This window comes from Sceloporus occidentalis, unplaced genomic scaffold (genome assembly GCF_023333645.1).
Source record: "Sceloporus occidentalis isolate IW3139 unplaced genomic scaffold, rSceOcc1.0.p SCAF_53, whole genome shotgun sequence".
NCBI lineage: Eukaryota > Metazoa > Chordata > Lepidosauria > Squamata > Phrynosomatidae > Sceloporus > Sceloporus occidentalis.
Window position 1 is genome coordinate 3,835,689 of NW_028317033.1, and position 24,223 is coordinate 3,859,911.

At 37.4% G+C, this 24,223-nt stretch overlaps 2 protein-coding genes across 2 annotated transcripts; one reads left to right on the forward strand and one right to left on the reverse strand.

The window, feature by feature from the left end:
* The first annotated feature begins 373 nt into the window (after positions 1–373).
* Positions 374–1,520, forward strand: LOC149288227 (dual specificity phosphatase 28-like). The gene is made up of 2 exons (XM_089491980.1): positions 374–718; positions 1,419–1,520. The coding sequence occupies exons 1-2, from the start codon at positions 374–376 to the stop codon at positions 1,518–1,520; spliced, it is 447 nt and encodes a 148-aa protein (XP_089348106.1).
* Positions 1,521–2,890: 1,370 nt separating this feature from the next.
* LOC149288228 (claudin-15-like) lies at positions 2,891–10,016 on the reverse strand. Its single transcript, XM_089491981.1, has 5 exons — positions 9,800–10,016; positions 5,133–5,297; positions 4,132–4,213; positions 3,575–3,685; positions 2,891–2,987 (listed from the first exon to the last, which is right to left on the reverse strand). The coding sequence occupies exons 1-5, from the start codon at positions 10,014–10,016 to the stop codon at positions 2,891–2,893; spliced, it is 672 nt and encodes a 223-aa protein (XP_089348107.1).
* Between the last annotated feature and the right edge of the window lie 14,207 nt (positions 10,017–24,223).

Genomic DNA, 24,223 nt, shown 5'->3' on the forward strand with positions numbered 1-24,223 from the left:
ATACACATATTCAATAAATGTTCAAATAGCCCTCCTCCGCAATATTTTTTCCAGGCTACACACTTTTTTGGTGTCAAAATAACATAGTTTGATTTTTTGCACACCCACTGTAAAACTTAAGGAAGCAACCATCAAGAAGTTATATAATATGGTCTTCTGTGTGAGAGATCAGATGGCCTTTAGCTTAAAATAACTTGGGAAGAGGCAGCTCTAGGACATTTGCTTACGTGACTAGGAAGTAATGCTGCAGTGTCGGTTTATGGAGACACAAGTTAAGAAATCTGTCATTTAACTTGTGTATCTAAGATTGGTAGAATTTTATGCAGAATTTTCCAGCATTACTGGAAAAAGGGATCCTGAGAAGATACTTGACATGTCAGAACTATTTAAAGTAACAGAGTCTTTGTTCATCAGCAATTCTAGAAATGCCTGCAAGACAAATCTTCTGATTCAAGAGGGAGTGACGTGTTGTATTAATGTTTCCAGGCAGCAGCCGTTCCCAGACTTTGATCTTCATACCCTGCGTGTCCCAGTGTTTGATCACCCGCTTCAGAACTTATCTGATTATTTTGAGCAGTGTGTGGATCTGATAGAAAGCACTATAAACGGTGGGGGGAAGTGTCTAGTCTATTGCAAGAATGGACGCAGCCGCTCCGCCACTATCTGCATTGCCTATCTGATGAAACATAAACGGCTATCACTGAATGTGGCCTTTCAGGTAATTCAGATTTACAGTTATAGACTTGTTATATTTACTGGAGTGACTAGCATTATTAATACATATTTTGCTGCCCTTTAGGCAGCTCAAGACCGTAAGGTTGTAAGTTGAATTATTGTAAATTCAAAACCATTAGTCCAAATTGAGGATCACCCATCCTACAAAGGTGTTTATTGATTGTTATCCCACACTTTATGTGCCTTGTATAGTGTTTCCATCTCAAACTTTGTTTATGTGTGCATTTGAGACAGGGTGCTGCTATGTCATGCTGAACCCTAAAGATGGAACTGTGCAGGCCAGGACTGGCCATCTTGCACACTGGTCAAATGCCTGGTCGGCCTCTGGCTGACAAAGCCACACACTCGCCCGCATATAGGCTGCTATTCACAAATTTATATTTTATATTGAAATGACTGCTTGTAAGAATATTTTCAGTGCCAACGGTTTAGCTAAATTGTACCATAAAAAGGTTGGTCTACCCAAAAGCAGGTCCTTCTTGCGTTAAACATTAAGCTTTATTTGTGCATTTGTACTTCTCTAATTTATAAGCCAAACCAAAAGATGCTGAGTAAAACCAGTTAGATGTAGTGAATGACAGGTGGCAACAATGCTATTGATACTCTTGTGTTCATTCAGCAACTGTCTTAAACAGTTTAAAGATCACTAAGAAGAGTATTACTTTACATATTTCATGTTGCAGGTTGTTAAGACAGCAAGACCAGTAGTAGAACCAAATCCGGGATTCTGGTCACAACTGGAAAGATATGAAAAATCTCTTCAAGGAGATAAAACTGTGGCATAAACACCCTTTAAGGATTTTCGGACGTGGAACCTCGTTACCATTTGGTTCATGGATGCCTACCATCAGTAGAATATTCATGTATAAAATGATGAAAGGCATCAGGGTACGAAGAGGTCAAATAGTTCCTTTTTATAAGATTTTTTTTTAAATCTGGTCTTGTCATACATAAATGTGGCTCTTGACTTTTTCTACAGTGTTAAAGTAAATACATACCCCATCCTCAACAGATCCATTAAATGATTAGTCTGTGCTCATACCAATTTCCATAACTTACATGTGGCCTTTGTGCTGCCTCCAGCTATACTATTAGTAGCATAGCAGAAAAAAACATCAGTGCACCTAAGTTCTCTAATAATGAATTGTCTTTATTCTTTGTTAATGGCTAGTTGATAGCAATTAATTGTTTGGATGAAGGAAGAAAGGCAAATTGTGACTTCAATGAGTCTGCTTGCCCCATACTAATTCTTTGCTAACGATACGTTTCCGGTAAGAATATTGGCAGCTGATACCAGTAGAAAGTATCTTAGACTGAAACCCCAATAGGTCATACTTGGCTATCCACCCTCCATATAAACAGGGCTGTGCCTAGGCGTAGTGGCAGCTGGGTGCGGTATTTTTACCGCATAACTAAAACACACATCTTAACACGCAAACTTTAGCACCATAAACTTAAACATAGATACACATTCCTGTCCCTCGCACTACTAACCATAGGCCCAACCCTGACACTCTTAACTCGATACACTGACACACACACATGTTGGCACATACACTCTAACCCTATACCCTAATATAAACACAGACTCTAACACATGGCACCCTCCTCAGCACATCCCTGTATATATATACTTAATACAGTGTGTAGCTTATTTCTCATTGCTAATATTTAATATTTCCACCACCATGTTTGCAGACTATGGATATTTAGCATTCATAATCGGAAAGGCTCATTCATATAAAAATAATAATATAATATAAACCAGCTTTAAGGCAGGTGTAGTCATCTTTTAGTGGTGGTTGAATCTTTAGTTAAGCTATAACTCAATGCTAGGTCAGCCATGCCTAGAATCAACAGCGTTCATCATAGAAATTGTGGCTTACAAACTGGAGATTTTCCATAGAGTAGTAAATACACACAAAATCTAATTTGACTAAATATACAGCATTTATTTGTGTAGATAAGATACTAATACTTGCCAGTATAGTTTATTGATTTACACATACAGAGGCTATGAGCAAAATGCAAGTAATATTTAGTCAGTCATGTTCTACTATTTTACCAAAGTAAGAAATAAATCCACTTTAAAAAAAAATCTAACTAAAAATCCATTTAATAAATGTGCTGTATTTAACACAATCCTTAGACGCGTTCAGACGTAAGCTCTGGAAGCCATTGAACTTTCCTTCCTCTCTTTGAACTGCTTAAAATCGTTATCAGGAGCTGCCGACTGATTGTACTTGTAGCCTCTGTAGACAAAGAGGAACAAGGCAGATATTGTAATTGTTCACGTATAAATCTGAATTTTAACATATTTCAGTCATGTGCTTTGGAAGCAGAGGGACTATTAGTGATCTTAAGGATAAAAAACCACAAACACATACATTCATACTTCATCACACAAATATTGGTGTCAGATAGTTAATAAGATTAACGGGGTAGGCATGCCCTTTTTTCCTTCAGGAATCATTAAAGCTTGGATGCTTCCCATTTTCTTGCAGGCAACATAGCTAGGTTTACTCACATGCACATTACTTCTTGTGAATAAACAAGAATTCAGGGACACAATAAATGCATTCTTCTTTAGTTACAGAGCTAAACCCTACCTTGATCTGTCTATGCCTCTGGCATGCTAGCCTTCTGACCTGGTTAATATTCAGTCAAATGAAAAGGTGCAGTACCATGCATATCCTCAGAGCATTTCACATAGAAACACACTGTGTACTTCAATATTCATGATTTAAAAAGTCATGTCAAAAATGAAATTCTGACACATTACTAGTAATTAATTGTGCAATCTATAAAATCTAAAAAAAAAAAATGATGGCGAAGATACCCTGGCCTGCTTTTTTTCTTTTTCTTAAATGAACAGCACAAGAAGGAGCCACCGAGAATGGCTAGCAAAGATCCAGCCCATCCGATGTAGAGTGCGGATCCAAGTTCATACCTGCAAGAGAACGTTTATAATGAATTATGTGAACATATGTGTAACAAATATTTAGAGCTGGAGTCCTGACACAACAACAGATCAAATGAGGCATAAGGCATACACCGCCAAAATGAATGCATATCTAATCCTGCAAAGTTGATACAGATGCAATTGCCTGGCACCAGTGGTGTATTTTTGTGGGGTGCTGTCTTATTACCAATCCAGCGGTAGGGTCCCCAGTAAACCCTCAGGACCTACTTGAAACAAGAAATGCTGTGCCTTGTGCAGAGCCCACTGCCTGAGAAACAAGCGAGACAATAGAGAAGAGATATGGAGGAGGCTACGCTGGCTAGGCTAGATTCAGTGGCTGCACATTAAAATGACTAGGCTTACATATTAAGTAGAATATATCTTATTAGTTCAAATTACAAGTAACTATATACCTGTCTAAAAGAATTACTTACTTTGTTCCACCATAGAGAGGATCAAAAAACTGTGCAGTGACCATGGCTGCATACCACGAAACAGCAATTAAGCAGCAAAGACCTAGGTATGAAAGTATATAACCTGAAAGTTAGAATCCAGAACTATATATATATATATATATATATATATATATATATATATATATCACATAATTGATGTAACAAAAACTAGGGGGTTTCATTATCCTTTCATGCTCAGAGCTTTAACCAGAAGCTATCTAAGTGTCCCATTGTAGTTAGGCAAGTTCCTAGCTACACCCTACTTTTTCCTCAATGCTCTATTACCAGGGCACACATCAGTACACACTTAAACTATCTACCAAAAAATTAACCATAAACACTGAATTTGCAGTAAAATTGAAACTATGCAATAAAAGCTCATCCTGAATTATAAGCAGACACCCATGTTCTCCAGTGCATTTACCAGGAAGGAAGAAATAAAGAAAGATGTGTGTGTGTGTGTGTGTGTAGATGCACAAAGGCAAAGCAATCCCTTCTGTTGCTTTTTCCTCACCCGACCGTTGCCTTGTCCAAACACTCTTTATGCTAACGGCTGGGAGATGAAAAGCAGCAGAGGGTCCAAAATATTAAGAATTCATTCCCTAGGTGGGAAGTTGATTAACATTCATATTTCTTCCACTTGACTCACATGCTGTAACACCACTTTCTAATCGGTAGTATGTTATCTGCCTTTTAAAAAAGTTCTTGTGAGAGTAAATGGATATTGATATATTTTATCAGATATTTAATGGAGTTTATCCGAGACCAGCTTTCTTTGGATATGACGCTATTCGATCTTTGGCTAATGTAATGTAAGTCTGTCTGTCTATCTAGCTATCATTTGAGTTACTGAGACAAATGTATGCATTTATAGGATTCTGAAAACCCCGAAAATATTACACGTGTCCATTATTTCTTCACCAAATTACAACACGACTTTCCACCATTCCCTGATTAGCATGAAAAATCTATTACCGTACCTGCTAAAATGAAGAGCAATCCGCCTCCCAGTGCAATCTTGCCTTTTGTGTATTCATTGCTGCTCCCAAACTTGGTGCATTTCAGTCCAAACATGGAGACCACACAAGAGATGAGGCCCAGTATGATGGAAATGATCATTAATGCTCGACATACCTGGACGTAAGCTGTGTGTGATACATAAGGGATGAGCTAAACAAAGTGATCATCTAACAGTCTGAGACAAAACAAAGAAATGAGTCCAGACAAATAGGACTGTACACTATAATTATATATATACGGTATACACATCATATCTACCCAACCATTTTCCCCATCAGATATGTAAATAGACAAAAAGATAATGTCTATGTCCATATTCAGCAATAAAATCCCATAACCAGGTATTACGAAATATTTGGTTTTTCTGAATTAAGATGGTAATTGAAATATGCCGGGGCATGAATAAAATACATTCTCTTGCTTTTCAATGCAGTCTTTAGTCAAAGTTGATATCTTTTATTGTTCAGAGTAGTTTGCCATTGAAGTGATCGATGTACCAGAGTGAGTAATGCATGTGTGTCTTGATATAATAAAGACAATATTGGGTCTAACATACTGATAAATTAGAGAAACAAGCAAAGGTCACGCAGAATGTGGCATCGAGTATTACAACAAAGTGTTCTGTGGCAGCAAAGCACCAAAGGTGAATACAGTCTTCCTAATGAATAAATAGTTTTATAAACTATTGTTCATGCAATTAAGACTTATGTTTAATGTCCTTCACACCACAAATAATCTGTATTTCACATAAATATATTACTGCTGTTTTGAATACATTTTCCTTATTGAATAGTGCTTGTGTCCGGCTCTGTAATTTACCTATAAAAATGTGCTGTTTGCACTCTAATCAGTGCATTTATTTACAATATGTGGATTAAAAGTTAGGGGTCTCCCTGCAAGGCTGGATAGGGGAATGAATCATGAGATTATGCCTGTTCTAACACTTCGAAGGCTAACAGAGGTCGAAAAATCCTACCTAGTAAACTGCATCCATATTCCAAAAACTAGATAATAGATTCATTTTTAAGGCCAGGCTCATACAAGATCTTGTTGTTAGTTTCAAGCAAGCTCTGAAGGCTAACAAATGTATACAAATACACCTTTGCACACACATTATGTATACAAAGACAATCCCGTTTTACTCTCATGGAGCCTCCAATTGCGGTGCAAGATATATACATATTTCAATCAAATTAAATTCGCTCTAACAAACATAGCAACATCTGATCATTATTGTTGCTTAATGAAATTAGCACTTAGGGTTAGTCAAGGTCCACTACCTCACAACTCAGACATCATAGCATACCCTTTGAGTAAATGGAAAGGTACAGTATGATGTCACTCATGCAAACACACACCTTCATTTTATGTAAGCCAAAGTGTGACCATTGAGAGTGAGTGTGTGTGATATATAAATGCATACATACACCTACATGACACTACACTAAACTTACTTAACAATTAAAGCAACTGTGGCCGTCCATTAAGAAATTAAATATGGTCACCATACCCTGATAGCTGTGTCAGAAATGGACATAAATCTCACATACGATACCATGTTTCCCCATATGTTGGGGCATACATGTACAAAAGCATCAAACTTTAAAATTACACATTTCTATTATGTACAATTTGCCGTGATTTCAAAACATTGGAAAACAAGAGTACTTGCTGTGATAACATAAGCAGAGACGGCCCTTACATGGGTCTGGATAGATTTGTGGAGAAGGAGAATCATTTCTGAACTTCTCTTTCTCCATGAATGTATCTACCTGGCATCTAGTGCACTTTGGCAAAAAAAAGCAAAGCCGCAAGGACAGTTAAACATGGTTAAAAGCTGTGGCTAAGGTAAGAGGTGAGTGTGGGAGTATGCATGCATGGATGTGTAAGTGTGTGTAAGCATCTGAGCTGGCCCTTACATATGTCCCGGCGAATCCATGGGACCCAGGTGGCAGGGAGAGGCAAATTGCCACATAAATGTGTAAGTGTTTGAGCATGAGCATGTGAGCATGAACGTGTATGGGTTTAATGTGTCAGCATGGACGTGTATGTAATGTTAGTGTGTGAGCATGGATGTGTGTTTGTGTGTGAGCATAAGTGTGTTTTTGTTTGTGAGCATGAATGTGTAAGTGTTTGTGAGCATAAATGTGTGTGAGAGACAGAGTATATATTAACATTAGTGTGTAGGGGGTAAGTGAGTATGTTGGTGTGCATGTGTGTTGGCTTGAGTGTGTAAGTCTGTGCAAATGTCATACTGTGTGTAAAATGTGGGCCAGTGTGTGTGTATGAGATACTGGGGGACAAGGGAGGTGCCAAAATATAAGGTTTAGGCGGCCATGTTCACAAAGAAAGAATGCAGAAGAACAATGTAAGGCAAGAGAATAAGCAGAACTTCGAGAAAGGAGACAGGGACACAAGAGCAGTCGCCCGAGAAGGTAGGAAGACATTTAGAGTGTAAATGAGAGTGAGTGAAAGTGTGAGAGGGCAACTTTGTCCCTGGTCCCAGGCAGCACAATGTCTTGGGCCAGCCCTGAACATAAGGAAAGATATCACAACTGGGTTGCCGAACCATAATAATACAGCATGCACTGGTACATGCATTCACAGTCTCCCAATAAATTTTTCCTAGTTGAAGTTGAATTATGACCTATGAACTACCCCATCTTGTTACACTAGCATGATAACGTGCCAGACAGGCCAGGGGACTGGTGAATGTAAAGAGAGGAGGCCTGTGCATAAATGCATATTGGTTTTGTGTATGAACTATGCTTTGTTGTTGGAAATGGTAGGTGGTCAATATTTTCACAACATAAGATAAAAATTAAAAATGACATGACATCTGTCATTTACAAAAGAACATTGCACATAAATTAGAGAATAGGTTAGTTGAAAATAGAAAGGTTTTAAAATATTTTTTTACAATATGGTGCGCATTTCTTTTTTAAACTAGTTATAGATTTTGCAAAATCTTTTCAGGCAGCTGCGTATCAGTCATTTGGTATTTGTTCTAGCTCTTAGCCCGATCTGTTTAACAAACACCCTGACCCCTTATACTGTCTGTGGTAAACAGTGGTTCACCCAGCCAGTCACTCTGACTAATGAAAGCCTATGAGGGATGGACTTAATTTGCATTATCATAAAGAATCAGCTAAGTGTGACTGACAAGAATAGCAGCCTCAAAGTTTGCAGATAAAGGAAGCTTATTAGAACAAAATAAGAGAAAAATTTTTTTTGACAATGCTAACCTACTGTATACATCTTGTATTTATACTCAGGGAAACAAATATGTTTTACCGTGGGATTACCCCTGCACAATAGAGTACTTTCAGACACAACTTACAACAAAGTGGCAATGGTCGTATGTGCAACGGATTATACTGTAGCCATATAAACCATATTTTGGTTCACACATCTGCGTGACAAATTTATGTTCCTGAAAAAGTCTTTAGTTTTTTTTTTTCACATGAATTCAACAACAGTAAAAGCACTGTTAACACTGTTTCAGGGCTGTCTTTTTATCTAACAGGACCTGTGCTATGCAGGCAATGCAACTACCAGTGAAGACACCTCCACAAAGGTCCTGAGTCCTCGACTGGTTGTGTTAGTGGCTGGAGGTGTGTGTTAGTGTGAGTCTCTGGATGTGGGGTGTGTGTTAGTTAAAGTGTCTAGGTGTATGTGTTAGTGTGTATGTCTGGGTTTGTGTATTAGTAAGTGCAAGTGTGGTGAAGTTGAATGTCTAGGCGCTTGTGTGTTAGAGTGTAGTTGGTTGCAGTAGTGTGAGTGTCTGGATGTGCGTGTGTCAGTGTGAGTGCCCCTCCAGAGGCTCTGGATCCACCCCTGCTATGGTGGTTGTTAAGGGATCCAATAATAAATAATCACTGATCTTACATTTTTAGAGACATTTTATTGAATAAAGCATATTTAAATCAGTGAGATAACTCATAAAATGTCATTAATTGAATCATGCATGCATTAAGCAGGGCCAACTCAGTCCTTCATGTGAAAGAATTCCACCTTCATAATAAATAGCAAAATCAGGAAGTTGAAAAGGCAACTCTCCTGGAAACTCCCACTTAAATAAACCCTTCAAACTTTCGATTCTGGACAATTTCACAACAATTTAACATTTTGCAGGCATGCTTGAACAATACAATGTATGTGGAAGATAAACATGCATACAATAATTAGTCACGAAATTGTGTATAATTATTGCATCTTCCCAGCTTGGCATCGTGGACCACATGGTGGTGCATTTTTGTACTTTGTATTTTATTTTCGAGTGATTTCCTAAATTGTGCACCAGCCCAATTACACTTAATTAGCAGAAAGTCAAACTTTAGCTGAAATTCAGTATGGATCCATATCTATGAAGTAAGTTTCAACACATGGAGCAACAATGTCCCAGGCTTGTTCTGCTTTTGTTTTGAACACAAAATCAGAAATAATGGTAAATTAATATAATGGATTTTTTAGTCTCTAATACATAAGTATAACTGGCCCCAAAATCAATGAGAAATCGCAATGAAAAAGTGCCAGCTGAAAAGTGTCCAGCTTCACCCTGCCCCTTGGAATTTAGGTAGAATTTTGTGATCTCATGAGAAGTAAGATGTTTCCATCTTGTACGCACCTGGTAAAGACAATAGAGAATCAAATCTCTTGCAGTTGCTTATTCCAGTACTGTCCTCAGCACAGCTTTTCCATAAGTTTTCATATAAAATGGACGTAGTGATCACACTGCCTCTTAGCGTGGAGGTTTTCCAGCGATTACTTGCTAAGGTTACTCCAGTGACTAAACTCCCAGCCAAAGACATTAAAAAACCAACAATTTGCAGAGCAGCCGACATGATTAAGGTATCCAAAAACCATATGTAAGCAAACTTAAGATTTCTCTACTAGAGAACAATGACTTCCCATAACGGATTTCCCTGTTAGATAAAAGCATTCTACCTTTGCTCTTTGCTCTGACACTACAGTATGTGATAAGGTTTTACATTCATTAATACGAGAAAGAAACCTATAGCATGACATACAATATTAGTACCTAAAAAGGCCAGTGGCACAAGGTATATGGTGGAACTCTGTAGACCTGCAGCCTGATTAGCAAACTGGGTTGTAGACATAGATTTTGACCAGCACCCAGATTACACACACAAATTATAGCCCAGCCTGAGCCAACTTTGTCCCATAAACACCCTGCATGTGCCATCTTTGCCTTTCCCCAAATCACTTAAACATCTATGATACACACAAACAGTTATACAGTCACTCACTCATTCACTCTTTCATTCATTTTCTCACTCATTCACACCAATTATTTACACATTCATTAATGCATTCTCACAAATCATTCAAGCAATTAATCCACACATTAATTCATTCTCTCACTCATTCTCACTCTTTATTTATTTCAATATTCTTACTATCCCCTTTCTCACTATCTACCCCCTCTCCTCCCTCTCACTAAGTACCCCCTCTCCCACTTCTCACCTTTCTCAGTATACCCTCTCTCCCCCTTCTCTTTATCTACCTCCTCTCCCCACTTCTCACTATCTACCCCCTCTCCCCACTTCTCACTGTCTACCTCCTCTCCCAACTTCTCACTATCTACTCCATCTCCCCACTTCTCACTTACCTTGATGAAGTCTTGTGGTGGGAGCGCAAGGCCTTGGTCTTGCTTCTCTGCCGCGTCTTCACTGAGCGCCGGGATTTGATGTCATATATGACATATATGACATCATATTCCGGCGCTCAGCATGACATGCTGGCACCGCAACCAAGCTAGATGCCTCGCGGAGGAGACGGAGGGGCTCTGAGCGGTTTCTGAAAACTTCATGAGCGACCGCTCGGCGCCCCTCTCTCTCCTCTTTGTCAATTAAAAAAAAAAATGAACTGGGGCAAAGAAAGAGAGCAAATCCATAGTAGGGTATTTTAATGAATCTGTATGCGTTTACAAGTATACACCAAGCATCATATACATTAAAGTGTATATGATGGCTGAAGTGTCGCTTTAACATGCTACAGAGTGCAATTACTGCTTTGTCTAAGTGGAACAGCACTCTTTAATTCTGGCAATGGCAAATATTGTATCGTTGTCATAATGAGAAAAAAAAATACAATGTTCTCTGATATTCTGTACTTTGTTAAATCCCTTTAAGTATTTAAATGTTTCTATCATGTTTCTCATCTTTCCTACAAGCTATTCATATCTTCCTCCTATAGAGGGCACCAGTAGATTATTAACTAAATTATTATTATTATTATTATTATTATTATCTTTTATTTATATAGCGCCAACAATTTACGCAGCGCTTAATCAAATTTTAGTGTCAAATCAGTGTAGACAGAGTATCTACACTACAGAAAGCCATTCATTTCCAAAACACTTTTTAGCGGAAGATTTGTTATTTTGGCTAGTTGTCATAGGTATGACGTCTTATGTTATGTCTCTTGGCCATCATTTCTAAATCAAATGTTAGAAATAAACCACTTTTTGAGTAATTTTAATTGCTAACAAAAACTACCACCATCACACAAAAGACAGAAGACCACAAGGTCCATAAAAACCGGTGTCAGTTCAAAAGGCTAATTATTACTTCTGTATGTTCTTATTTACGTTTGATATTAGTCTGGCCAGGTATTGTCATTATTTCACATCTTCCCTCAAAATTCTGTGCTTTCACACCAAAAGATTCTGCAGATAAATTGTGCTTTATTATAAAGCTACGCTGTGAAACATAAAAGTGCATTCCCTTAACAAGTTTTAAATAGCTGCACCTGCTGCTCTCTACCCACACTCACTCCACTCTTGGAACAAACAGCACAAAAGCAATTAATGTTTGACAGATTATTGATGTTCAGTGGGACTTAATCCTTAAGCAAACAGTCTCTGTCACAGTTTATTTTATCATCTGATTACGTGACTTACTTTGCTTAGAAATTGACCAAAGGTTCACTTGGAGGATTAATTCTCCGCTGACATTGTGTCACATCAATTTTATGACTCCTTCATGGGGTGTACTACACACACCTAATCACCATTACCTGATCCTATACCAATTAAAACACCAAACAAAAGCAACATAAACCACGCGCTACAGAGTAGTGTCCTATACCATATACTATGTTAAATTGGAACAAAGACTTCCAGGATAATTACTAGTTCCATTTTATCTCTATTGTGCCTTAAAATCCTACGTTTTAAAGTACATTAAGTACACATATATAATTGTATTTGCAAATTAAAGTAAGATATGTATATGTACATTATAGGCCTTAATCTTATACAAAAGAGAGCAGCCATTTTAACTTCCTGTTCACCGGGTTTCTATGATAATCTCTTATGATTATGCTTATTTTTTCTCTCCTGTATTGGTAAACTGATGATTTTGATCGGTAAAAATGGGGTAGGGGAAGGGAGGTAACTTCATGACAGAAAATTGATTAGAAAATTCTCGTTGTGCCACTTTTACTTGGTTTCCAAAGAGGCGCAATATTATACTAAATAGGCAGGATTCGATGCCGAGATAAGTAACTGAACAGCAACCATAAACATAAAACTTAAAAAAGGCTTGGGTTCTTATCACTGTTTTATCTTGTTTTTCCAAGTGTGATCTATGGCAGTTCTACTATTTATTATTGAATCCAGCCCAGTATCTATGAAACACTTCAGAATATGACGTGCATGTAGAGGTGGAAAATAGCTGGGAGGTGAAGGAAGGGGCAAATACATATTGCAGGGTTATGCAGCATACCCTCCATTCAATTATACAATGGACACCTTGAAAATTGAAAGGGATCACCTAGCTATCCAGTCTGTTAAAGTTCATATTATGGCTGGTGCGTCTCTTTATGTTAAGCTAATTGAAAAAGTAACTGTTGCCTACCCTAAATCCAATACATAAAACACATTATTGTAGCAACCTTTGCTCGAGCTCTATGGTTATAAAGTGGTATCAGGTGTGGTTGCAGTCTTTCATGTGATTCATACACACACACATTACTAAATGGTATGCAACACAACTTTATCTAGACATTTTCAATTGACTTATAAAAGTAATATTTTTTTTTTTACACTAAAAGTTTTACTTTTTTAATTCCATGTGAACTCTTTATTATGCATTCTCTGTTCTGCGATGTGTTATTATTCAGAATTTATGATCCTTGTCCATGCAATCTGATCTGCTTAAAAACAATTTATATTCCTCAAAAATAGAAAGTATGAAACAAATATCTATGTGTTTCCAATGAATTCCCCAAATCAGTGCTCTCTATCTCCCAAAATGCAGTGTCTAGATGGTAAAGAAAGTAATCTGTACCAATAAATGGGCTTTCGATGCTTATTTCAAGAAATTATCATTTTAAAATATGTTTATTTTATTCATGTATTCAACATAAATTCAGTTTCTAAATATTCTAACCTTTTGACAGAAGTATACAAAACACTAATGAGCAATAATACCCTATGTACATAAAACTGGGAATTGCTGGACTAACAAAGTAACATACTAATATAAAATAAGCATATATTGCTGTAAATTATATATATATATATATATATATATATATTAACTTTTTTAAAGTGAACCAAACTTTTTTAAAAAGTGCAAATAGTTTGGGGGTAAAAAATTTGTCCTTAGAAGGAATATCTGAAGAAGAGGCCTGTGAAGTCCTGGAAGCAGGACAGGTGCCTTGAGATCTAACTACCCTGGCCCTCTGAAAAGAGGATCAAACTGTTAAACACTGTAACCTAACTATAACACTAACTTAACTATAACTATCTGTGCATTGATTTATATACCGCCATATTATTTCCCAGAGCTGTACAACGGGGTGGTAACAAAGTGTTTTTCATGTAACAAAGGGTGATGTCATGGTTTGGCCACAGCATTGCATCTTAATGAGACAAGTTTGACCTGTGCGTTGCGAAATATATTTGCTAATCCAGCAATGTTACCCAAGTACAAGATTAGGAACGCTGCATCGTAGGCAGTTCGTACGGTGTAACTAACCCATCTGGTCAGTTCAGGTTAACTACATTCAGCCTATTGTATTTCACTTAAATCAAGCTATTTGTTACATCTGTGATGGTATCCCTTTAATACATTTTGTTGCCAATTACATTTACATTTTATATTTAAAAGGCCTAGATCCAGTTGTCGGACAGTGTTATTAATGCTTTAGACTTCATTATTGCGTAGGGTAACAAGTGGTGTTAAATGGTAGAGTTATGTTATACATTTAGGTCAAATTCAGATTGAACACTAAAACATGCTTTATTGAGTGTGTTTAATAACAGCTTCTGCTACCAGGTCTATGTAAAATATGTTACTTAACGTGAAATACAAATGTGGGCATTGCCAACTTGTTTTACTTTGTGATCTTGGCATCTACAGCCTGGATGAGAAGGTTGCAGAATTTCTAAGTAGACAATTTACTGTGCGAACATTATATCCAAGCCTATGGCAATTGATTTGGTTTCAATTGGACTATCCATTATTGGGGTACACTGTCAGCGAAAAGATTGTGGCATGTTCATTGCCTTGTTTCCAGCCTTCTGTGGCAAGTATTTTAGTGTGTATCAGTATGTGCGCTCACTGCTTTCCTGAACCTCTGAAACCAGGAGAGCATACTGGTGCTTTTTAAAAAAAAACAAAAAAAACAGATTTTACTTAACACTGTCAAAACACTGGATTTAATTACCCAAATGAAGTTACATTTATAAAGCAAAGTGCTCACGTATAATATCCCATTTGGTTTTTAGAAACATTAGACATATTAGCTGAAGTAACTTACTGGTCAGGCTGAAGATAGAGGAAAACTTCTTGCATTGCACCGATCCCATTGCATTGGTTACGCAGTGCATCCAAAGCCCTTCAAATGTACTGGTGGAGGTTATAATGGAGCCGGTGCTGCTGGATGTTTTCCATTTACTGGATACGGTGGAGACAAGGACACTGGTCATTCCAGCCAGTGAAAGCATCAAGGCACAAACCTGCAGAGCAGTCTTGCTCATGGTGCACTAGATGTATCCAGGAACCTCAGCCAAGCATTAGGAAAGAAAAGCCCCAATCAGCCCTTCAGTTGAAAAAATGCAAAAAAAATATAGCCCAGTCATTTAATATTAATAAATATCTAAATATCTAAATGTAATGTATGTCAGTATCTTATTTTGAAAACAAGTTCTATATTTTGACAACCCAGTGGTTTTCGAGCCTAATAAATCAATTTTACTTAATCTACCTAAACCCAATATTTATTTTTGATTCCCAAAACAGATGGATATATAAAGGAACAAATTGCCTAGTCCTGAATAAAAAAAAAAAAAAAAAAAAAAAAAAAAAAAAAAAAAAAAAGATGATTTTTTCAGTTTGAGTAGAATTTGGAAAATACCTTTTATGATGTTAATTCTTGTAGACTTCTAGTTTTCTTCCTTTCTGATAGTAGGAATCCAAAATGTATGAAGCAGAACAGTGGTATTCAGCTACACAGAACAGATTTAAGAAAATATATACTGATTTTGGCTTTTTGCTCTGTGGACAGAGCAGGACTTTGCCACCGTCTGACTAACAGAACATTTGCTGTACAAACTCTGGGCAGAATTTGTTTTACATAACAACACTATTTGGGGTTAAATAGCAGAGACCTCGATGTCAGTTTACTTTAAAGTTTCTCTTTAGATGTTCCGGCAAAAAAACAAACATGTAAATAGTAACCTGTGCCGAGAAAGTACTTTCACCTTAAATGATGGGGGTCTTTTTAAATAAATGTTATACCTCTCATTATTTGCAACAATAATTATTTAAATATTTGGCAAGAAACAAAACTAGGTGTAATGTATGAACAGGGGGAACATTCATGTGTGGCATAACATAGATGATTTGGTTAACAGGTCCATCCTAGTAAATATAAATATAGATGAGATACATTAACAGGGTATACTGTAAAACACAAGATAGAAAAATCGCTCAATTCATGAACCACATAAAAAGATAGGTGGCTAAATTGTAATCTTCGCTACAAGAAACTGCTGGGCACTGGACACACGGGACACTAAACCAACATGAGGGTTGAGGAGAAACATGGATTCATTAATGTCACCACCAGCATACCCCCAACATCTGGTTCAGGTGGCAACTCCTCTGTCCAGGCAACATAGGCAACTTCTGTAAATAAAAAAAAAAAGAAAATCTACAAATAAAAGTAAAAGACAAAACCAGGACTAGAATAAACAGTCAAGCTCAAGTGGACACTAGAATGAGTGTGTGACCACATAATTGCAATACCATCTAATTATATATAATAATATATTCGGTGAATTACTTGTTTTAAAGATAGTTCACCGATATACTTAGGGTTCCAGAAAACAAACAGCTGCCCACAAGCACCCTATTTTAACCTGTTTGCACCCCTAAGGACGTATGTACCAGTACATACTTAGGACCTGTGATAAGATGCCCCTTAAGACATCCCAGTATGTTCTGACTGCAGTAACAGGGACACCTCCCTGCCGCTACACAGCCTGGATTCTTCCCTGTCAGCAGAAGCCATCATCTCTGACACAATGTTCTATAAGGAATACCTGATGACACGATCGGGCATTCCCTTCTGGTCGGTGTCAATGCTGACACCCACCGGAAAGTCACTGGAGTACAGGAGAGCCCCAGCAGGATCTGACTTCTTCCCCCCTGGTGACTGAACGCATGTATTGCGATCAGCAATGCAAGGTTTTTAGAGCCCTGCTTGCTGATCCCAGAGGTGATCAGCACAGAAAGGCCTGAGGTAGAAGAGACACAAAGGGGACCCATCCAAAAGATGAAAAAGAGGAAAATAAAAGGTGTTGGGAGCCCAGTGTTGTCACCATGACATCACTGGCATCCAAAATATATAAGAGATCCCCAAAAGGCTCTTGATCCATACTGCACTGGTAACAATGGGGAAAAAGGGAAAAAAAAATTTTTTTATTTAAGTGCCCCAATTTCACTTAAGCCAGCAGTATTAATAAATGTATAATATAGAGTAATATGTAAATTATGGATATAACCCTCTTGAAAATATCAAAAATATATATGTGGGGCATTACTGTAATCGGTAGATGTTGCCGAACATACAGTGAAATATTCAGTAAAAATAAAGGGTGGTGCATATGAGAATTTGTTTACTTGTCTTTCATAATATCTGTGTTGCAACAGCAGAGAAATTCTCCATGAATATAAAAGAAATGAAAAACATATACAATACAAATATATAACTCTGTATGATTTATATAAATTGATTAGACTTATACAGCAAATGGATTGTAACTCCAAAACTAAATTAAGATTTCTACCGCTTTTAAGTCCTCCAGGAATCAAGTGTTCAGATTGTATACCTTGCTTTTTTCTGCCTGTCCCAAATTTTGTTCTTTATGAACCCCAACTCTCCCCTAATGGTTTGTGAAATTTTTTTTCTATACCCATAAAACCTAATAGTTTCGGCTTTGTGGGGTTTTTTCCCCCCATCTTCAACTTTTCTCCACCCCCCATGCATCACTGTCGCCTTTAAAAAGAATGAGAAGTCAAGATATTGGGAGACAGCAGCAAGAATTCAGGTACAAAAAAAGAGGGAGCAGATAAAGAAGCATTTCTTTCTAGTGATAGATCCTAGGGAAGAGAAAATTAGCTTTTTTGCTTTTATGTCCGATCTCTCGTCAGTTCTTTTTAAATTACTGTTTCTGCATCATAAGAGATACCATTATTCTACGTGGGATGATTCTCATACACTTTGGCATTCACAAACCAAATGCTGCATAAACCAGCCCAGTTTTAAGAATCTGAGTGCAAGTCTGATTGGAATATAGGGATATCCATTTATATAAATCATACCGTTACACATTTGTACTGTATATGTTTGCATTCACCGATATTTGTTATATTACATACTACTTGTTATGTCCTGTCTACCCATTGTACAGCGCTACGGAATTTGATGACGCTATATAAAACAATAAATAAATAATAATAAGTTAAAGTTCTTTTATGCACAAAACACTTTTTCACTGACTTCCATGTTTATTTGTGCAGTTTGGGGAAACAGCACAAGTGTTTTTGATGCACATTTTATTGATAAAATAAGCACCTTGTTCACTTTTCTATTTATAAATTTGTTCAGCTGTGGCACTTACAACATAGAAAAAATTCTAGGCAAAATTCCCCCCCCAAAATACCGGATATATATTGTTTCCTGTTTTATGTCTTGCTATGCTTTTAAAAAAGGCCTGAAGAGTGTGTGCCATCTTGTGGTCTTCTTTGGGTACTACATGAAATAGGGCTTTCTTCTAATATGTGTAGTCTAACAAGATGTTCATCACATGACATGATATAATGGTACAAGAAATATTTTACCCCCATTATTGCCAAACTAAATAATAAAAATAATGAAAATGAAATATTCTGTAAACCCCACCTCAGTAACATAGCCCATATAGGTGATATATTATGACAGGGTAGGCACAAATAAAATGGGGTTAAATACCATAAATATACCTAAATATAATAAAATATACTAATATCCATTTCCAAAATAATACTACCTGCTTTTAAGAATTACAAATCACCCCCATTAACAGTCTGGTTGAAGGTGAAGAGTTGCAGTCTTCAAATCCTAATCTGCCCCAAAAAAATATACTAATATTGGCACCATTGGTAAACATGAGCAAAAAAGGCTTTGAAAATGTCTTAAGTGTTTAACCTTTTGACCTTTTCCTAAAAAAAACACCAAAAAAACAAGTATCTCATGGATATCAAACAATTTCAAACACAACACAGGTTTATATAAAAAAAAAATTGTTAAATTAAATACATGTGTGCCACAATTAATGGCACACTTTTAGTTAATAATTTGTGCTACCTCCCTTTGCCAAGATAACAGCTATAATGCCTGACGAGGTTGAAGAATACATGGCAAGGTATCTGAGACTGTTCCTCCATACAGAATCTCTCCACTTTTGCAAATTTTAAGGTCGACTCTGGTGGACTCTAACCTTCAGTTCACCCCAAAGGTTTTCTACTGTGTTCAAGTCACGGGACCGGGATGGTCATGGTAGGACCTTGATTTATGAGTCCATAATGTCATGTATTCTTACAAAATTCCCAGGCAGAAAACCAGCCCCAAAACATTAAAGAGACACCACCATATTTAGCCATGGGAATGAGATATTTTTCCTTTTGGCTACCTCTCTGCAAAGCAGGACAAAGGTAGGGATAGGCGGGACAGAGACCCAAAATTGGGACTGTCCCGCCCAAATCTCATATGAATTTATAGAGGTGCCAATAATTGTGCCACACTTATATTTGACATTTTTTTTATAAACCTGTATTGTGTTAGCAATTGTTTGATATCCATGAAAGCAAAGATTTTATGTGTATTTTTTGAAGAAAAGGTCAAAAGGTTGAACAATAAATTTGATCATATTTACCAAGGGTGCCAATATTAGCAGGGGGCACTGTACATTTATGTCTTTGTGGTTTATTATTGGCATTATTATCTTTGTTAGTTATTAGGGGAGAGTAAATTTGACAAATGGGTGGTGGTTGTTATGGAACAATGCCTGATCTCCTACATATTAACGTGAATGTGAAAAGTCAAAATTATGGTGGGTGCAGGCGGTAGGGAGTGCAGAGATTGTATGTCTCATTAAAGCTGCAAAGTCATAGGCTGTAAGGCTAGTGGTAGGGGGAATGACTGGGCAGAGTAGCAAATTCAAGATACCAAAGAGGTGCTCGGGGTTGTGATACAATAAGGAGATAATGGTGATTCAGTAGGCTTGCTTGGCAAGGGATAGGGTTTCGTATAGGGACATAGGAAAGATGCATGGTGCTGAAAATCTAGTGCAGTTTGCTACTTCCTTTCAGCTACAATCAGAAGTTCCTCAACATCATTTGGGAAGTCTAGTTAGTGTAGTGTGCCAGGGTTCAAAATGTGAGTGTTGTGAAAAGCTGGATATGGTTTTCTTCCTTATTTTAAGAGCTGATGCTAGGGTGGAGTGGATAGATAGATGGACAGTTTCTATTGATCAAGACAGTAGCTAATAAAAGGTTATGTTGTCCATACATTAAAATAACAAGAGTATATGTGCACATTTATTAACTGCATTATGTACAGTAGTTGTCTTAAACACCTTGTCGTGACATTTAGATGAGTATTCCTCTCTATTTTATTACTGCTCCTTGTTCACAGTAGTGAATTGTTTTTGGCAGTGTTAGGAGTGACAGTTTTATCACATGCCACTGAACATAACTTACTTGTGATGATTAGATCCCAAATTTACAACCAAATATCTCTAGAACATTTACAATGAATGAAACAACCTGTTTTGAGACCAGGAGTTTGTGTCATTTTTACCATATTTTTGTTAAACTATGAATTTTCTTTTCCATATTTGATCTACCGTCACATATTAGACATTGTTTTGTTCAGGACACAAAGTCTGAATGGTCTGTTAGAATACAGCTGGTGTTGTGTGTGTGATGATATAGAATGTTTAAAAGTATCCAATCAGTAAAACCGTGTACAGTGGCTTAGAAACATAGATACATTTATTAAAACAAATACAAAAAATAGGGTCAACTTCCGGGCCCTTGCAGCTAGACTCTAAAATAAATTGCATAAAATAACTTTCCTATAAGATAGGGTATCTCGTTATGATAAAAATTGAAAAATACATATAAAATGGGGAAAAAAATGGTTATTGAAATGACACAATATGCTCAAGGCAGTTGATTATTGCATCAAGAGATAATGCCTTTCTCATGTGAAATATGTACAAATTTCATATAGTTGGTTTCTATAAATATATCGAGACCGAGTAGATGACACAATAATACTTCTGTTTGTTATGTAACGTATTTCAAACATAGTCCTCTGTGGAAAAAGAGTATATCATATTATTCACAGTTTGTAGGTGATAACACTTATCAGTGTCTTCTATGAAGACTTCCTTAGCGATCCTTTCTATGCAAATGTTTTTAGAAACCCTGTGTTTTTATATTGATTTTTCAGGAGAATTAAATATGGTGCTGTGCACCTCTCACTGATCTTCTTATGTTGTGTCCCGCGGAGCTCTCACACTTACCCTGTAGGCTTTATCGACCATGGCTTTGGGGGCAATTCAATTCATTTAAAAATGTTAATGTCTCAAACCAAAGTGGCACACCAATAATAATACAGTGATTCTATCTAGTTAGATTTGGGCTTAAGAGACAGTATAGGGGCTAATGTACACTTATGATTTGCTCTGGTATTAAAAATGTCAATCTTCTAAATTGTGGGTCCAGGGCAGAGGAAATAATTACAGTGTTTTGGACCTTTTAGAAAAGGATCCCCTTCCATCTGCTTTGAAGCTGGTCTGTTGCAGTGGCTTGGAAGCTCTTCAGCGGAGATGAGTCAAAATAGGCACTCTCATTTGACCACAACAACCCCTTCACAAGGGCAGGCATGGAAGATAGTGTTATATATTCCTGGCCACTCATGAATACAGTAGTGCATTCAAAGGGCTTAAGAGCAGTGGAAAGTTCTTCCAAAATACTCTACTGGTCTGGTTTTAATTCCAGATAATGTTTGCCCCTTTTTGTAACTGATGGGTCAGACAGAGTGGCAGATACCGGACACTTTTGTTCTATTAGTCTGTCAACCATATAGTAAGTACTATTCCATCTTGTGCTTACATCTTAAAGAAGCTTGTGCTCAGCTGTACCCATTTGCTTCTTCAACTTGCTGCTGGCTAGCTCACTTTTTTAAAATGTTCAACTAGTGCTCTTACAGCACTAACAGCTCTCTAAATTCCTGAATGCTTTAATGCAGTATTGATCACCAGCTGCAAGGTGTGGTCAGTGCAGCAGATACTGGTCCACTCACGCTTGTCCTCCAGGATGTTTACAGCAGCGACAATATTTGCACCACTAACATGCACAATGGCAATAATTTTTTTAGCCGGAATTCCAAATTTTGCGGTGACCTTCTCCAACCATTCTGCAATGTTTGCTGAGTATGCCTGTCTTCCAGAGGCATGGTAGTGAGGCAGATAGAAGACATCTTCCAATCATCCCCTACGTAGTGGCATGTAATGCCAAGGTAAGCCTCGGTAGCTACACTTGTCCATATGTCCGTTGTAAAAGCAATTCTGCTTTCATTAGTGCTGATGGCATCCTTTAAATTCTGAAATTCCTCTTAGTCCTTCCTCTCCACTAATTTGGTAAAATGAGTTCTTAAGGGAAGAGTATATCCAGGGTTTAGTACACTGACCATGCTTTTGAATCCTTGGTCTTCCACCATGGACGGTGGCTGAATGTCAGTGACTTGCGTTTTCAGAATAGAATCTGTTATAACTGCTGCTTGTTGTGGAGTGCATGGGGGATTTCATGGAACAAACTCTGTCATAGTGCTCTGTTTCTTCCTGAAATGAAAAAGAAAAGATTAACAGATTAGATGAGTAGTAGTATGCAGAAAAAGTAATTTCTTTGTAATGCAATAAATATATCATATTATCATATGGGTTTAGTTTACCATCCTGATGTTTCGCCTTCCTCTGTGAAGCCCACGTGTCCTTTTCATCACTGTCATGCTTCCGTGCCACGCAAGCTCCATATTGCAAATTTTGCAGGTAACAACCTTCTTTGCGGCATTTAAAGTAAAATGCTCCTATGCCTTAGAGAACCAGGGTTGCACACTTTTTTCCACAGTTACCGTGCCAGCACCATGCAGCTAGAATTCTTTTTAAAAGTGTGTGGTGTATTAATTATTGCAATGTAGTTATCTCAGCACTCATAGTTGCACTCAGACTTGCCACAGCTCTATGCACTCAGACTTGCTCCAGAACTCTCTTAAAAAAAAAATACAATGGTATCATTTGAATGCCAGTAGTACATTGATTCATTACATTTTTCTTTAACTGAGCGCTGAGGTCACACGGCTGCATGAAGATGGAGACTGCAGAGCGGGTAGCAGATACCAGAGGTGGTGACAGAAGAGGGGAAAAGATTGCGGAGTAGTTGAAGCAAATGGACGAATCTGCAGAACTACTGTATTTGCTCGATTATAAGACGACCCCCTAAAATTTATGAAATTATCAATTTTATGAATTAGTTGTTGCAGTCCTAGTTTTTATCTATCATTAGGTTCATGCATTCTGCAATTTGTGAAGTCACAAAAGACAAAAAAATTGTCTATGTATCTCATCATCCTCATACCGTTTTACCTGAGCTTGTTGCCTAATAGATGCTTAAGTGGTTAGCAGCAGCTAAAGTGCAAAGTGCTGCAGATATCGATTCATTAGGGAGTATGACCATTAATAGTGTCATCTGAAAATCACTGTTCACTTTAAATATTTGGTTCTCTGTTCTTAATGTTGCAAAAAACATTTGGAATGTTGTGATAAGAACTTTTATTTATCTTCGTTTATCACCCAAGCCTTTTAGATTAATGAATCAAATGAATCTCTCCAGTATATTAGTAAATGTATCCATACCATAAGTCTACTGAAATCCTGGAGTGGTTCAGCACCTATATTAGTTAGAACCAGGGGCGTAACTAGAATCCATGGGCCCTGGTGCAAAAAATTGCCCCGGGGCCCCCCAACTTAACAGCTGGTCTGTGCCTTCTTTGCCCCCCCCTACAACACAAATTACACACATGAAAATGAACTTAAGCCCACAAAACATTTCCAGTGCATTTCAGCCCTGTCTCAAAAAGACCAGCTGACATCATGTCAGTTATTCTCTCGTTAACACAGGTGAGAGTGTTGACGTGGACAAAGCTGGGGATTAGTTTGTTATGCTGATGCTGATTGAGTTAGAATAACACATTAGAAGCTTGAAAAGAAGGGTGGTGCTTGAAATAATTGTTCTGCCTCTGTTAACCATGGTTACCTGCAAGGAAACACCTGCTGTCATCACTGCTTTGCACAAAAACGGGCTCCACAGGCAAGAATATTGCTGCTATTATGATTGCACCTAAATCAACCATTTATGAGATCATCAATAACTTCAAGGAGAGAGGTTCAATTATTGTGAAGAAGGCG

Excerpts from the sequence above, each read along its gene's own strand:
- LOC149288228 (XM_089491981.1), bottom strand. The coding sequence starts at position 10,016 with ATGTCGGCTGCTCTGCAAATTGTTGGTTTTTTAATGTCTTTGGCTGGG. Across the intron at positions 5,298-9,799 it reads TTCTCTATTGTCTTTACCAG|CTTACGTCCAGGTATGTCGA; the intron begins GTGCGTACAAGA and ends TATCACACACAG. Across the intron at positions 4,214-5,132 it reads ATTGCTCTTCATTTTAGCAG|GTCTTTGCTGCTTAATTGCT; the intron begins GTACGGTAATAG and ends TTTCATACCTAG.
- LOC149288227 (XM_089491980.1), top strand. The coding sequence starts at position 374 with ATGTCAGAACTATTTAAAGTAACAGAGTCTTTGTTCATCAGCAATTCT. Across the intron at positions 719-1,418 it reads CACTGAATGTGGCCTTTCAG|GTTGTTAAGACAGCAAGACC; the intron begins GTAATTCAGATT and ends TTCATGTTGCAG.